This window comes from Malaclemys terrapin, chromosome 12, assembly GCF_027887155.1.
Source record: "Malaclemys terrapin pileata isolate rMalTer1 chromosome 12, rMalTer1.hap1, whole genome shotgun sequence".
Classification (NCBI taxonomy): Eukaryota; Metazoa; Chordata; order Testudines; family Emydidae; genus Malaclemys; species Malaclemys terrapin.
This window is the reverse complement of record NC_071516.1, coordinates 50,163,937-50,176,517: the sequence shown is the minus strand read 5'-3', so window position 1 is coordinate 50,176,517 and position 12,581 is coordinate 50,163,937. Positions and strand designations below refer to the sequence as shown.

At 63.2% G+C, this 12,581-nt stretch overlaps 1 protein-coding gene across 1 annotated transcript; it reads right to left on the bottom strand.

The window, feature by feature from the left end:
• Positions 1-1,088: 1,088 nt before the first annotated feature.
• Positions 1,089-10,435, bottom strand: PCK2 (phosphoenolpyruvate carboxykinase 2, mitochondrial). Its single transcript, XM_054045468.1, has 10 exons — positions 10,327-10,435; positions 7,340-7,585; positions 6,344-6,528; positions 6,051-6,254; positions 5,366-5,553; positions 4,289-4,451; positions 3,848-4,066; positions 3,610-3,747; positions 3,429-3,524; positions 1,089-2,981 (listed from the first exon to the last, which is right to left on the bottom strand). Exons 1-10 carry the CDS (start codon positions 10,353-10,355, stop codon positions 2,527-2,529), a joined length of 1,923 nt encoding a protein of 640 aa, XP_053901443.1. The 5' UTR covers positions 10,356-10,435; the 3' UTR covers positions 1,089-2,526.
• Between the last annotated feature and the right edge of the window lie 2,146 nt (positions 10,436-12,581).

Below are 12,581 nucleotides of genomic sequence, written 5' to 3'. Positions count from 1 at the left end.
TCTGCACCCAGCCCTGAGCCCCCTCCTGAACCCCCCAGCCCCACCCTGCAGCCCTCACCCCCCCTTCTGCCAGCCCTGAGCCCCTCCTACACCCCAAACCCCTCAGCCCCAGCCAGAGCCCTCACCCCCTTCACCCAGCCCTGAGCCCCTCCTGCATCCCTCAGCCCCAGCCAGAGCCCTCATCCCCCTGCACCCCAGCCCTGAGCCCCCTCCTGCACCCCAAACCCCTCAGCCCCAGCCAGAGCCCTCATCCCTCTGCACCCAGCCCTGAGCCCCCTCCTGAACCCCCCAGCCCCACCCTGCAGCCCTCACCCCCCCTTCTGCCAGCCCTGAGCCCCCTCCTGCACCCCAAACCCCTCAGCCCCAGCCAGAGCCCTCATCCCTCTGCACCCAGCCCTGAGCCCCCTCCTCAACCCCTCAGCCCCAGCCAGAGCCCTCACCCCCCCAGCCCCACACTGCAGCCCTCACCCCCCCCCTCCTGCCAGCCGAGCCCCCTCCTGAACCCCTCATCCCCAGCCCCACCCTGCAGCCCTCACCCCCACATGCGAGCCCTGAGCCCCCTCCTGCACCCCATACCCTTCATCCCCAGCCAGAGCCCTCACGCTTTTACATTATTTAAAAACATATATATCAGCTTTCAAAGCATGTGTCAGGGGGCAGGACTTGGACCCGTTCTGGACACCGCCAAAAATTATACAGACCTATCCCCCCCGTACCTGGCCCCTAACGCCCTCCTTCTTGGCCCCGCCCCGCGGCACTTTATATCCGGCCCCTAATGCCCGCCACCGCCATCCCGTGACACTGTATACCCAGCCCCTAACACCCCTCAACCCACACCCGTCCCATGACACTTTATACCTGGCCCCTATTCCCCCACCCCTCCCATAATGGCAACCTTTGCTCCCCAGGCATTGCGCCCCCCCCCCCCCCCCGCCCCATTCACCAGTCTCTGCACTTATCCCGGCCTCAGGTCAGGATGAACCAAAGGGGCCAAAGTCCCCCAGCGGCCGCGTGGCCCCCGCTGGCCCAGGGAGCAGTTGGGGTCCCCTCCCTCTCTGCCCCGTTCCCCACTCCAGTCACTAGCCACAGTCCTTCAGATCCTTTTATTGTTTGACACTCGTGTCTCATTAACAGTGATTAGTAACAAAAGCCCATTGTGTAGTACCAAGAGCCCCAGCGCTGAACCCCACGTCGCTTCTGCTCCCGCCCCCACTTCGGCCCAGCCTGCGCCCGGGAAATACCAGCTGTCGTCCGCCCCGGTTCACCCCCCTTCCCTGTCTCCATCAACCCCCTTCGCCCAGCCGGACCAGGGTCGGGGGGTCACCGGGAGCCGTCCCGCCCTGCATTGAAGGCAAAAATCTTCCTGAGGGTCCGTTAGAGGGGCAGGCCCGGCGCCAAGCACTGGAAAGGAAGAAGAGGGGTGGGGGTTGCTAAGCTCACCTCAGCTTGACGGTGAGAGCCCACCGGGAGGGAGGGCTGGTGCAGCTGGAAGAACCCATTGAGGATTCGGGGGGAAGACGGGGGTTTGGGGGGTTCCAGTTTGAGGTGGGACTCAGGGCTTAAAGAGAAAGGGACGGGGTGTCCTGGTGTGGTTAGATGATGGGTCGGCAGAGTTGAGAATTTGGCCGGCGTCCCACCTGGGGAGGGGCGTTGAGCACTGGGGTGAGGATGGGTGGTGATGGAGAGGTCTGGCATATCCTGAGTTGATTCATTGTTAATACTGCTTAGGAACTGGGCTTGGGCTGAGTTACGGGTGGCTAACGGTCAGTGCGGTTGAGAGATCCAGCCATGGACGGTGGTTCCTTTTTAGTGTTGCAACGGGGGCACAGATCATGGTTAAAATAAGCCTTACCGTCAGAGCTAAGCCTGGAGGATGCTAGGTTTGCATTCATGTGCTGATGTTGGGTTTAAGGAGGACAGGGTTGGCGGTAGATGCTGAGGCCCTGGTTTGTGTGAAGAGCTGGACCCGATGGGAAACCCAGCTGGGTTGTTCCAACCTCACAAGTGATTATATTAAAATCTGGCTGGAAGGAAGGTCAACCTTTCAAGGGGACAAGATGGCTGACTCATGGGCACGGAAACAAGATGGCAGAACCATGGTCAAGAGGAGAAAAATAGGCAGCCGACATCCAGGAACCAAGATGGTGGACATCGTCAAGGAAACAAAAACGGCCAATCCGTGTCAAGGAAACAAGAAGGCCTTCCCATGTCAGTTGAAGAAGATGGCGGAACCACAGTCAAGGAAAGAAAATGGCCAACCTATGTCAATTGAAGATGGCCAACCCACATTGAGGGAAGAAAATGGTGGAACCATGATTAAGGGAACAAAATGGCTGACTCCTCAAGCAAACAAGATAGCGGAACCACGGTCAAGAGAAGAAGACGGCCAACCCACGTCAAGGGAAGACGACAGCTGACTTGCAGCAAGGCACTGAGATAGCAGCGGCATTGGGCAAGGTGGGGGAATGCTATGTAAACAAACTCCACGAGGGCCGTGTTTTTGGCAGGCCGCCTCCCTGCCCCCCCTCACATCTTCTTCACCCGGCTCTCCAGCCCCTCGAGTTCCCTCATCACCTCCCGGGGTAGGTCGTCGTTGACCTGCTCGGTCAGGTACTTGCGCACCTCCAGCGCCTCCTGCTCCCAGAAGGCCTTGGGCAGGGAGAAGAGCTCTTGGAAGTCCACCTTGGCCAAGCCCTGGAGGTCAAGGGCCCCTTCCCGGGGCACATAGCCGATGGGCGTCTCCCGCGCGCTCTCCTCCCCTTCCACCCGCCGGAAGATCCAGTCCAGCACCCGCGAGTTCTCCCCGAAGCCTGGCCACAGGAAGTTGCCGGCCGCGTCCTTGCGGAACCAGTTGACGTGGAAGATCTTGGGCAGACGGACCCCGCGCCGCTCCTCCATGCCCAGCCAGTGCTCCAAGTAGCGCCCAAAATTGTACCCGAAGAAGGGGCGCATGGCGAAGGGGTCGTGCATGATCACCTTGCCTGGAGGGGGGGTGGAGAAGCAGGGAGGGTAGGTCAGCCAGGGAGTTATGGGTAACCGGGGATTGTGGGATTGCAACACAAAGGACTGTGGGTAAGTGGGGGTGGCGGGAATCTGCCACCAAGGACTGCGGGTAATCAGGGAGAGTGGGAGGGCAGCGCAAAGGACTGTGGGTAAATCAGGAATTGTAGGAATCTGCCACATTGGACTGAGTATTCAGCAAGAGTGGGATTCTGGGGCAATGGATTGTGGGGGATTTGGCACTGCAGGACTCCAGCGCAAAGGACTGTGGATAGCCTGCCGTCACTGGACAGTGGCGCAGTGGATTGTGGATAATGGGGTGACACTGGGATGGTGCAATGGGCAACCCCCTCCAGGGAGCCTCCGAGTTCCTGTTTCCCGGGGAGGAGGTAAAGGAACATGGGACCCAGGTGTCCGGGGGCCTTTACCTTTGTGTTCGGCAGCGGCGGTGGACTCGGACCTCATGGCGCTGCCCACGAAGACGCCGTGCCGCCAGTTGAAGGCTTCGTAGACCAGGGGCACCCCTGGGGAGAGGGGGGAGAGCGGTGTGAGTCCACTGAGGGACCCAGGAGTCCAAGGGGAGGCAAGAAAGGTGGGCAGGGGGGTTACCTTGGGGTCTCCTCCCGCCGAAGATGATGGCGTCAATGGGGACGCCCTCGGGGGACTCCCAGGCTGGGTCCATGATGGGGCACTGGCGGGCCGGGGCGCAGAACCGGGAGTTGGGATGGGCGCACGGCTCCTTGGCACCTGGCGCAGAGAGAGACGTTAGGGGGTGCCCTGGGGACGGGCCGGCAGGGGGCACTGCCCCGCGGGCAGTGGGGGGAGGGGGAAGCGGCCATGGCCCTACCCGGCGCCCAGGGCCGCCCCAGCCAGCTGGTGACGGAGGTGCCAGGGGGCAGGACCTGGTCGATGCCCTCCCAGTAGACACCCCCCTCGCTGGTCTCGCCCACGTTGGTGAAGAGGGTGTTGCGCTGTATCGTGTGCATGGCGTTGGGGTTGGTCTTCATGGAGGTGCCTGGTGCCACTCCGAAGAACCCGTTCTCGGGGTTGATCGCCCGCAGCCGGCCTGGGGGAGGGGAGAGGGGGTTAGCTGGGGATCCTCCCTGAGGCCCTCCCCCCCCATCACCACGCTGGATCCCCCAGACACCCTCTCTCCAGAGGAGCTCTCCCCTCCCCAGCCCTTCACCTTGGGGTTTCCCCCACATCCCCCCTGTGCCCCATCCCAGATCTACTGCCCCCATCCTCGGTGTGTCCCCCCAACACCTCCCTTTTGCCCCCCTGATCTCACCCTCGCTGTCAAACTTCATCCAGGCGATATCGTCCCCGACGCACTCCACCCGCCAGCCCGCCAGCGTGGGGTTCATCATGGCCAGGTTGGTTTTCCCGCAGGCGCTGGGGAATGCAGCTGCCACGTACTTCTTCCGCCCCTCGGGGTTGGTGATGCCCAGGATCTGGAGGGGCCAGGGGGAGTGGGAACATTAGGGGCTCAGGTGGGCTCCCCGCACTCCACCGGGGAGAGCACAGGGACAGCAGAGAGCAAGAAACCACCCACAATTCTTTGCAACGTGGACTTGGGCTACCCAATTACCCACAGTGCTTTGCAACACAATCTTGGGCTACCCAGCAACCCCCAATCCTTTGCAACAAAGCCCAGCCGCTCCAAATTTACCCACAATCCTTTGCAACATGGTCTTGGGCTACCTAGCTACCCACAATCCTTTGCAACAAGGTGTCCGGTTAGCCAACTACCCATAATCCTTTGCAACACACTTTCCAATTACCCACAGTCCTCGGCATAGTAGCCCTACTGCGGCCAATTACCCACAATCCTTGGTGCCTGAATCATTCTGGCCCACCATCTTTTGCAACAGGCTCTTGCTCCCCCAAACTACCCATCATCCTTTGCACCAGACTCCCATTCTCCCCGGTGACCCACAATCCTTTGTGGTCATGTGCTGGGCACTCAGATTACCCACCATGCTTTGCAACAGAGGCTGGCTCCTGTCAGCCTCCCACAAGCCTTTGCACTCGCCTCCTGCATGAGCCAATTCCCCTCTGACCCCCTGCCCGGGGCCAGTGCCCCCAGGGGTTAAAGTGGGGGGCTCTTTGCCTGCCCCATTGGCGTCAGACACAGCCACATTCACCTGGGATGTCAACAGGGCCTGGGCATTTATTAACTAATATTTGCTCGTTAAATATCCGGGGAGCGAAGGTGTAAACACAGAGTGGCCTTTGGTCCCAGCCCCTCCCCTCCCAAAGCCATGGAGAGAACCCAGGAGTCCTGGCTCCCAGCCCCTCCAGCTCTACCCACTCAACTCCACCTGAGCTGGGGATGGAACCCAGGCGTCCGGGCCCCGCCCCTCACCAGCATGTGTTCGGCCAGCCACCCCTCGTCCTTGGCGATGCGGGAAGCAATGCGCAGGGCGAAGCATTTCTTCCCCAGCAGCGAGTTCCCACCATAGCCGCTGCCGAAGGAGACGATCTCCCGCCTGTCGGGGACGTGGGCGATCAGGGTCTTCTCGGGGTTGCAGGGCCAGTTGTTCACCAGGTCCTCTAGGGGGTGGGGATCAGAGATGGGGGATTAGGGGGTGAAGGTGTCTGGGGTATCGTCCCACTGCTCGCACCAGCAATTGGGCGGGGTTGGTACGGGAGGGTTACCCCATCGCGCCCACCAAGGTTAGGGGCTGTATATGCATCTCTGCCGGCATTAGCCCAGCCCCCAACATTGGTGGGTGACGTGGGGTATGTGTGTCTCTCTCTCTCTGTGGGGGGCCTTATCCCACCTTGCCCACCAATACACCCACCAATGTTGGGGGCCAAGCTGTGTCTCTCTCTCTCTCTCTGGTGGGTGTTATCCTACAGCACCCACCAATGTTGGGGGCCAAGCTGTGTGTCTCTCTAGGGGTGTTATCCCACTGCACCCACCAATGTTAGGGCCTGCATGTCTCTCTGGGGCATTACCCCCCCCTCGCACCCATCCATGGGACGGATTGGGCTGTGTGTGACCAGGGGAGTTATCCCATTGCACCCACCAACAGCCCAGGACTCACCTTCCAGGGGCAGGGGGCGCCCCACGGAGTGGAGGCACTTGACAAACTCCCCCTCGCCTAGGGCACGGAGGACGGGGGCCCCCATCCGGGTCATGATCCGCATGCTGGCCACCACGTAGGGGGAGTCCGTCAGCTGCACCCCGATCTTTGAGAGTGGGGAGCCAATGGGGCCCATGCTGTAGGGGATGATGTACATGGTGCGGCCTGGAGGGGGAGACAGAGCGATGGGTATAGGCGTATGGGGGCCCCATTTCCCACCCCCCAGTGCCCCCTAGAGGGGAAGGGCCCGTCACCTTTCATGCAGCCGGGGAACCGGCCGTCCACGGCCTCCTGGAAGGCTTTGGGGCCCATCCAGTTGCCCAGCTGCCCCTTGGCGCCCCCAGCGGGGATGGGCACCGTGTCTCGCTGGTTCTCCGTCACGATCACTGTCTTGCTCTCCACCCGCGCCACGTCCTTGGGGTCCGTCCGGGCCAGCCAGCTGGGCGGGGAAAGAGCCAGGGAATCATTCCAACCTCAGCACCCCCTCCTCCAGGGACCCAAGCGTCCGGGACAGCGGGGAGATCGGGAGGGGGAATGGGACCCAGGCATCTGGGACAGCAGGGAGATCAGGATGGGGAATGGGACCCAGGCGTCCGGGATGGTGCTGCAGCCCCTTTAAGGGGAGATTGGGATGGGGAACGGGACCCAGGCGTCCGGGACGGCGGGAGATCGGGATGGGGAAGGGGACCCAGGTGTCCAGGACTGTGCTGCAGCCCCTGGGCGGGGAGGGATCGGGACGGGGAATGGGACTCAGGTGTCCGGGACAGCGGGGAAATCAGGATGGGGAATGGGACCCAGACGTCCGGGACGGTGCCACAGCCCCCGGGCGGGTAGGGATCGGGATGGGGAAGGGGACCCAGGCGTCCAGGACAGGGCCGCAGACCCTGGGCAGGGAGGGATCAGGATGGGGAACTGGACCCAGGCATCCGGGATGGCGCCACAGCCCCCAGAGGGAGGATCTTAGGATAGCCAAGAGCCTATTGCAAAGGACTGTGGGTAACTGAGGAGAGCAGGACAAGGGATAATGGGTAATTTGGCCCCACCAGTGCAAAGGACTGTGGGTAAATTGGCACAGCGGGAACCTGCCGCAGAGGATTGTGGGCAGTTTGCAAGAGCAGGAGCGGAGGCTTGTCGGTAGTTTGTAGGAGCGGGACAGTGATGCAAAGGATAGTGGGTAGTTTGGCTTGAACGGTGAGGAGGGGAATGCACCGATACGGGGCAGGGGACCCAGGTGTCCAGGAGGCACCTACCAGTTCTCATATTTGTCCAGCTGTTTGATGACACCCTCATCCTCCAGCAGCCCCAGGATGGCCTCGTTCTCAGCTTCAGAGCCGTCGCAGACGTGAACGTTTTCGGGCTGGCACAGCTGCACCCCGTGCTCCACGAACGCCCGCAGCCGGCCTGGGAGCCGGCCCAGGTCCCCGCTCGGCACTCGCAGGGCATGGGCCGACCGGACCGGCGCCCCCCACCAGCACCGCAGGGAGCGGGCACCCTGCCTGCAACGGGGAGAGAGGGTGAGGACAAGCTGGGGCCAGATCTTCCACAAGAGCGTGTGAGCTCGCACAGGCCTCTCTGGATATGCACAAGAGCTTGTGGGCTTGCAATGAAGTGTGCATACGTGCTCATACTCCCACGTGGCAGAGCCCACGTGAGTGTGTGCGCTTGCACATAGATTCCCAAGCGGATGCTGCGGGGATAGAAACATGCAGAAGGCTGCCCGGCCACGCACTGGGGTGGAAACGCTTCTGCCAGCGTGGCTTAGCGTGCACAAGACTGCGTGAGCTTGCACAAGCATTTGTGAGTGTGCACAAAGGCTTGTGCACTTGCATAAACTCACATGAGCGTGGACAAGAATGTACATGTTTGCACAAGTGTATCAGAGCATGCAGAGGACTGCATGAGCTTGCACAAGAATTTCTGAGTGTGCACAAAAGCCTGTGTGCTCCCCTGAGCATGCATGAGAATGCACACATTTACACAAGTGGGACAGAGCATGCACAAAAGTGCATAGATTTTCACAAGAAGGCGTGTGTTTACATGTGCTTTCATGAGCACTCCTGGCGGTGCCTGATGTGAAATAATCGTGCAAATGCGTCGCAGAGCAACTAGGCTGCTGGGAGCATGCCAAGCCAGATACAGATTTGCACAACGCTTGTGGTGCCGGGATACGCGGTGGTGACTCTGTGGCGAGCATGCCGAAGCATGTTCGAGGCGCAGAAGCCCGCAGGCATTTGCACGAGGACCTGCGAGTGTGCGAGGAGAGCAACCTTGTTTGTGCGACGGCATATGCGCCGTCTCATACCCCACACGCTTGTGACACGCATGTCAGAGCGTGCAGAGGCAGCCCCCACCCCACCAGGCAGGAAGGGAGCTCTGCTAGACTAGACCAAACCTGCCCCCAGCCCAGCACCCCCCCATGCCCCTCACACGAGGGTGTGTGCCCCACAGCCGCCTCTGATTGGCAGGCTGCCTGGAGCGGGGGTGGGGGCAGCTGGCAGGGCAAAGAGCAAGAGGCAAGACACGTTGCCTGGACTTTCACCTGGTGGCCGCTGGGGATTCTGGGTAGGGAGATCAGGGGGGCGGGGGAGTACAGGGGCAGCCCCCCAGAGGGGGATCGGCCAGGACGTGCTGTCCCCAGTGCTGACCCTGGGGACACTTGCCCAATCAGGGGTGGATCCCAGTCAGAGAAAAGCGGCTGCCTCTGGGGTGGGGCACAGCCACACATAACGCAGCAGCCCCCTCCCCAGGGCGGGGAGAGCGCCCACTCCCTGCAGCGGGGGGCTGCGGGTCGGGAGTGAGGGGCACTCCCCGCTCTCCCATCCAAGCTGCTGCCCGGCCCGACCCTGCTGAGCGGAAAAACAAAACACCGTGGAGCCGCCTTGGGCCAGTCCCGGGCCGGGGGCGGGGCCGGGGGAGGGGCAGGTGACGTGGAGGCAACACAAGGAAGTGAGGGCCTGAGCCCTGAGAAACACAACACGAGATCCCCCCCCCCCCCCCCCCCGCAAGCTGCCAGGGCCCCTCACTCCCGACCTGCAGCCCCCCCCCCCCCAGCCCTGCCAGGGCCCCTCACTCCCGACCTGCAGCCCCCCCAGCCCTGCCAGGGCCCCTCACTCCCGACCTGCACCCCCCCAGCCCTGCCAGGGCCCCTCACTCCCGACGTGCAGCCCCCCCCCCCCCAGCCCTGCCAGGGCCCCTCACTCCCGACCTGCAGCCCCCCCCCCCCAGCCCTGCCAGGACCCCTCACTCCCGACCTGCAGCCCCCCCCCAGCCCTGCCAGGGCCCCTCACTCCCGACCCGCAGCCCCCCCCAGCCCTGCCAGGGCCCCTGACTCCCGACCTGCAGCCCCCCCCGCCGGGAGCCCTCACTCCCGACCCGCAGCCCCCCCCGCAGGTGCCCCTCACTCCCGACCCGCAGCCCCCTGCCAGCCCAGCTCTGGGCCCCCATAGAGCGGGCACTGAAGGGAAAGGAAAAGGGAATGAATGAAGATGGGGCAGAGGAATGGGGGTGCAGGATGGGGGTTCGGGGTACAGAGGGGGTGCAGGAGGATGAAGGTTCGGGGTACATAGGGGTACAGGAGGACGGGGGTTCGGGGCACAGAGGGGTACAGGAGGACGGGGGTTCGGGGGTACAGGAGGACGGGGGTTCGGGGGTACATAGGGGGTACAGGAGGACGGGGGCACATAGGGGTACAGGAGGACGGGGGTTCGGGGGTACAGGAGGACGGGGGTTCGGGGCACATAGGGGTACAGGAGGACGGGGGTTCGGGGGCACAGAGGGGTACAGGAGGACGGGGGTTCGGGGGTACATAGGGGGTACAGGAGGACGGGGGTTCGGGGCACAGAGGGGTACAGGAGGACGGGGGTTCGGGGGCACAGAGGGGTACAGGAGGACGGGGGCACAGAGGGGTACAGGAGGACGGGGGTTCGGGGGCACAGAGGGGTACAGGAGGACGGGGGTTCGGGGTACATAGGGGGTACAGGAGGACGGGGGTTCGGGGGCACAGAGGGGTACAGGAGGACGGGGGTTCGGGGGTATAGGAGGACGGGGGTTCGGGGCACATAGGGGTACAGGAGGACGGGGGTTCGGGGTACATAGGGGTACAGGAGGACGGGGGTTCGGGGGTACAGGAGGACGGGGGTTCGGGGCACAGAGGGGTGCAGGGCGACGGGGGTTCGGGGTACAAGACGCGGGTTCGGGCTCCAGGGGGGGACAGACCGACAGGGGCCGAGACACTCACCCCAGGAGTCGGGTGTACGGCGCGGGCATCCTGCGTACAATGCAGAAAGGACCCAAGCGTCCGGGTGCCGCTCGCAGGGGGGCGGTGGCCCCGTTTTAAAGGGGGAGCCCGCCAAGCGGGAGGCGGAGCGGGGCCGGGGGGGGTCCTCCCCCCTCCTTCTCCAGTCTATCGGTCTCTCCCGCCGCTTGCCCCGGCTCTGATTGGCCGCTCGGGGCCAGGCCCCCCCCCGTATGATGTAAGACCGGGGAGGTATTGCCTGGACAGACAGACAGAGGGGAAGGACCAATGTCCCAGGCCCCGCCCCTCTGTATCTGTCCCAGTGGGCACAGCTAGCTGGTTTGTTATTGTAGGGTCTCCTGGGTGATTGGGGGGGTTAGTTATTGTAGGGTATCATAGGGGGGCTGGTGAGTTATTGTAGGGTCTCCTGGGTGATTGGGGGGGTTAGTTATTGTAGGGTATCATAGGGGGGCTGGTGAGTTATTGTAGGGTCTCCTGGGTGATTGGGGGGTTAGTTATTGTAGGGTATCATAGGGGGGCTGGTGAGTTATTGTAGGGTCTCCTGGGTGATTGGGGGGGTTAGTTATTGTAGGGTATCATGGGGGGGCTGGTGAGTTATTGTAGGGTCTCCTGGGTGATTGGGGGGGTTAGTTATTGCAGGGTATCATGGGGGGCTGGTGAGTTATTGTAGGGTCTCGGAGTTTTGGGGTTGATTTGTTGTTACCGGGTCTCAGGAGGGTTTGGGAGCTGGTTGGGTTTGTGGAGTCTCCTCTGAGCCCCTGGTAAATGTTCTGGCTGCAGTTACAGATTCTGGCCAGCAGGTGGCAGCATCAGCGCAGAGACCTGAGTGTCCCACCCCGCCCCCCACTCACCTGGTCCCTCCCTCTCCCCGTAGCTCCTCCCCTGCCTGCACTTCTTCCCTTAGCCCAGCCCCTCACCCCTGTGCCCCCCATTCCCCCTCCCCCTTGTGCTCCCCCAGCCCCTCCCCCGGTGCCCCCATTCCCTCTCCCCCCTGTGCTCCCCAGCCCCCCTCCCCTGTGCTGCCCCTCCCTGCACTTCCCCACCCTGTGCACCCCCAAACCCCTGTATTACCCCTCCCCCTCTGCTGCCCTGCCCCTCCTCCGCCTTCAGCTTTTTCAGCAACTTCCTCATTTTTCAGGGTGCTGACTCCAGAGCCCCCCCGAGCCCCGCCCTCCTAGAGGGCAGCGTGACCGGGGGTGGGGATCACACGCTAATCACCCAACTGGATTGTGCAACAGCCCCCCCACCCCAGCTCTGCCTCCACCCCCTTTTATACAGGGCAGGGACTGGCTGGCTCGGGAGTGGGGAATGGGGCGCGGGGCTCGTCCCCTCTAGGGGGCGCCGGCTCCCACCCGGCCCCAGGGCGGGGAATGGGGCGCGGGGCCCGTCCCCTCTAGGGGGCGCTGTGGGGCCAGCAGGGGATGGGATGCTCGCCCTGGTGCTGGCTATTCTGGGCCCTGCCCAGCCGTCCACTGGGGGGCACATGATGAGGTGGGAACCGCAGCGCTTGGGCAACAGGGCAAAGGGCCGCTGGAAACCCAGGCGATCTGTGAGTCAGTTACTGACACAACGTCCCTGAGACCGCAGCCAGCCAGGCCCCACCGTAGGGCCAGATGGGAGCCGGCGCAACCTAGAGGGGAAAGGCCCCGTGCCCCATTCCCTGCCCCCCTGAGCCAGCCCCACCCTGCCCTGGGGCTGGATGGGAGCCAGCACCCCCTAGAGGGGAAAGGCCCCGTGCCCCATTCCCTGCCCCCATGAGCCAGCTAGTCCCCACCGTGGGGCCAGAAGGGAGCTGACACCCTGTACAGGGGAAAGGCCCCATGCCCCATTCCCTGCCCCCGTGAACCAGCCAGTCCCCACCGTGGGGCCAGAAGGGAGCTGACACCCCGTACAGGGGAAAGGCCCCATGTCCCACTCTCTCTCCCTGGCCTGGAGTCGAAGCCGGGGCTAGCAGCTCAGACAGGCCCCGCTGGTTTCTCTTCCAGCCACTCACCCCATCTGCTCCCCCGGCTCTTCCCTCTGATCCTATTTACCGCCCCAAATCTCCCAAGGATAAACAGCCCATGTGTGTGTGTGTGTGTGTGGGGGATGGAGCTAGGAAGGGACCCTGGTGTCCGAGCCCTTGCCCCCAAATCCAGCAGGGAAAAGTAGCCTGGGGAGGGAAATCCAGGGCAGTGGGGAAGGGCTCTGGGGAGAGCCAGGGATGGACACGCCATAGTCACAGGAGACTCACAGAT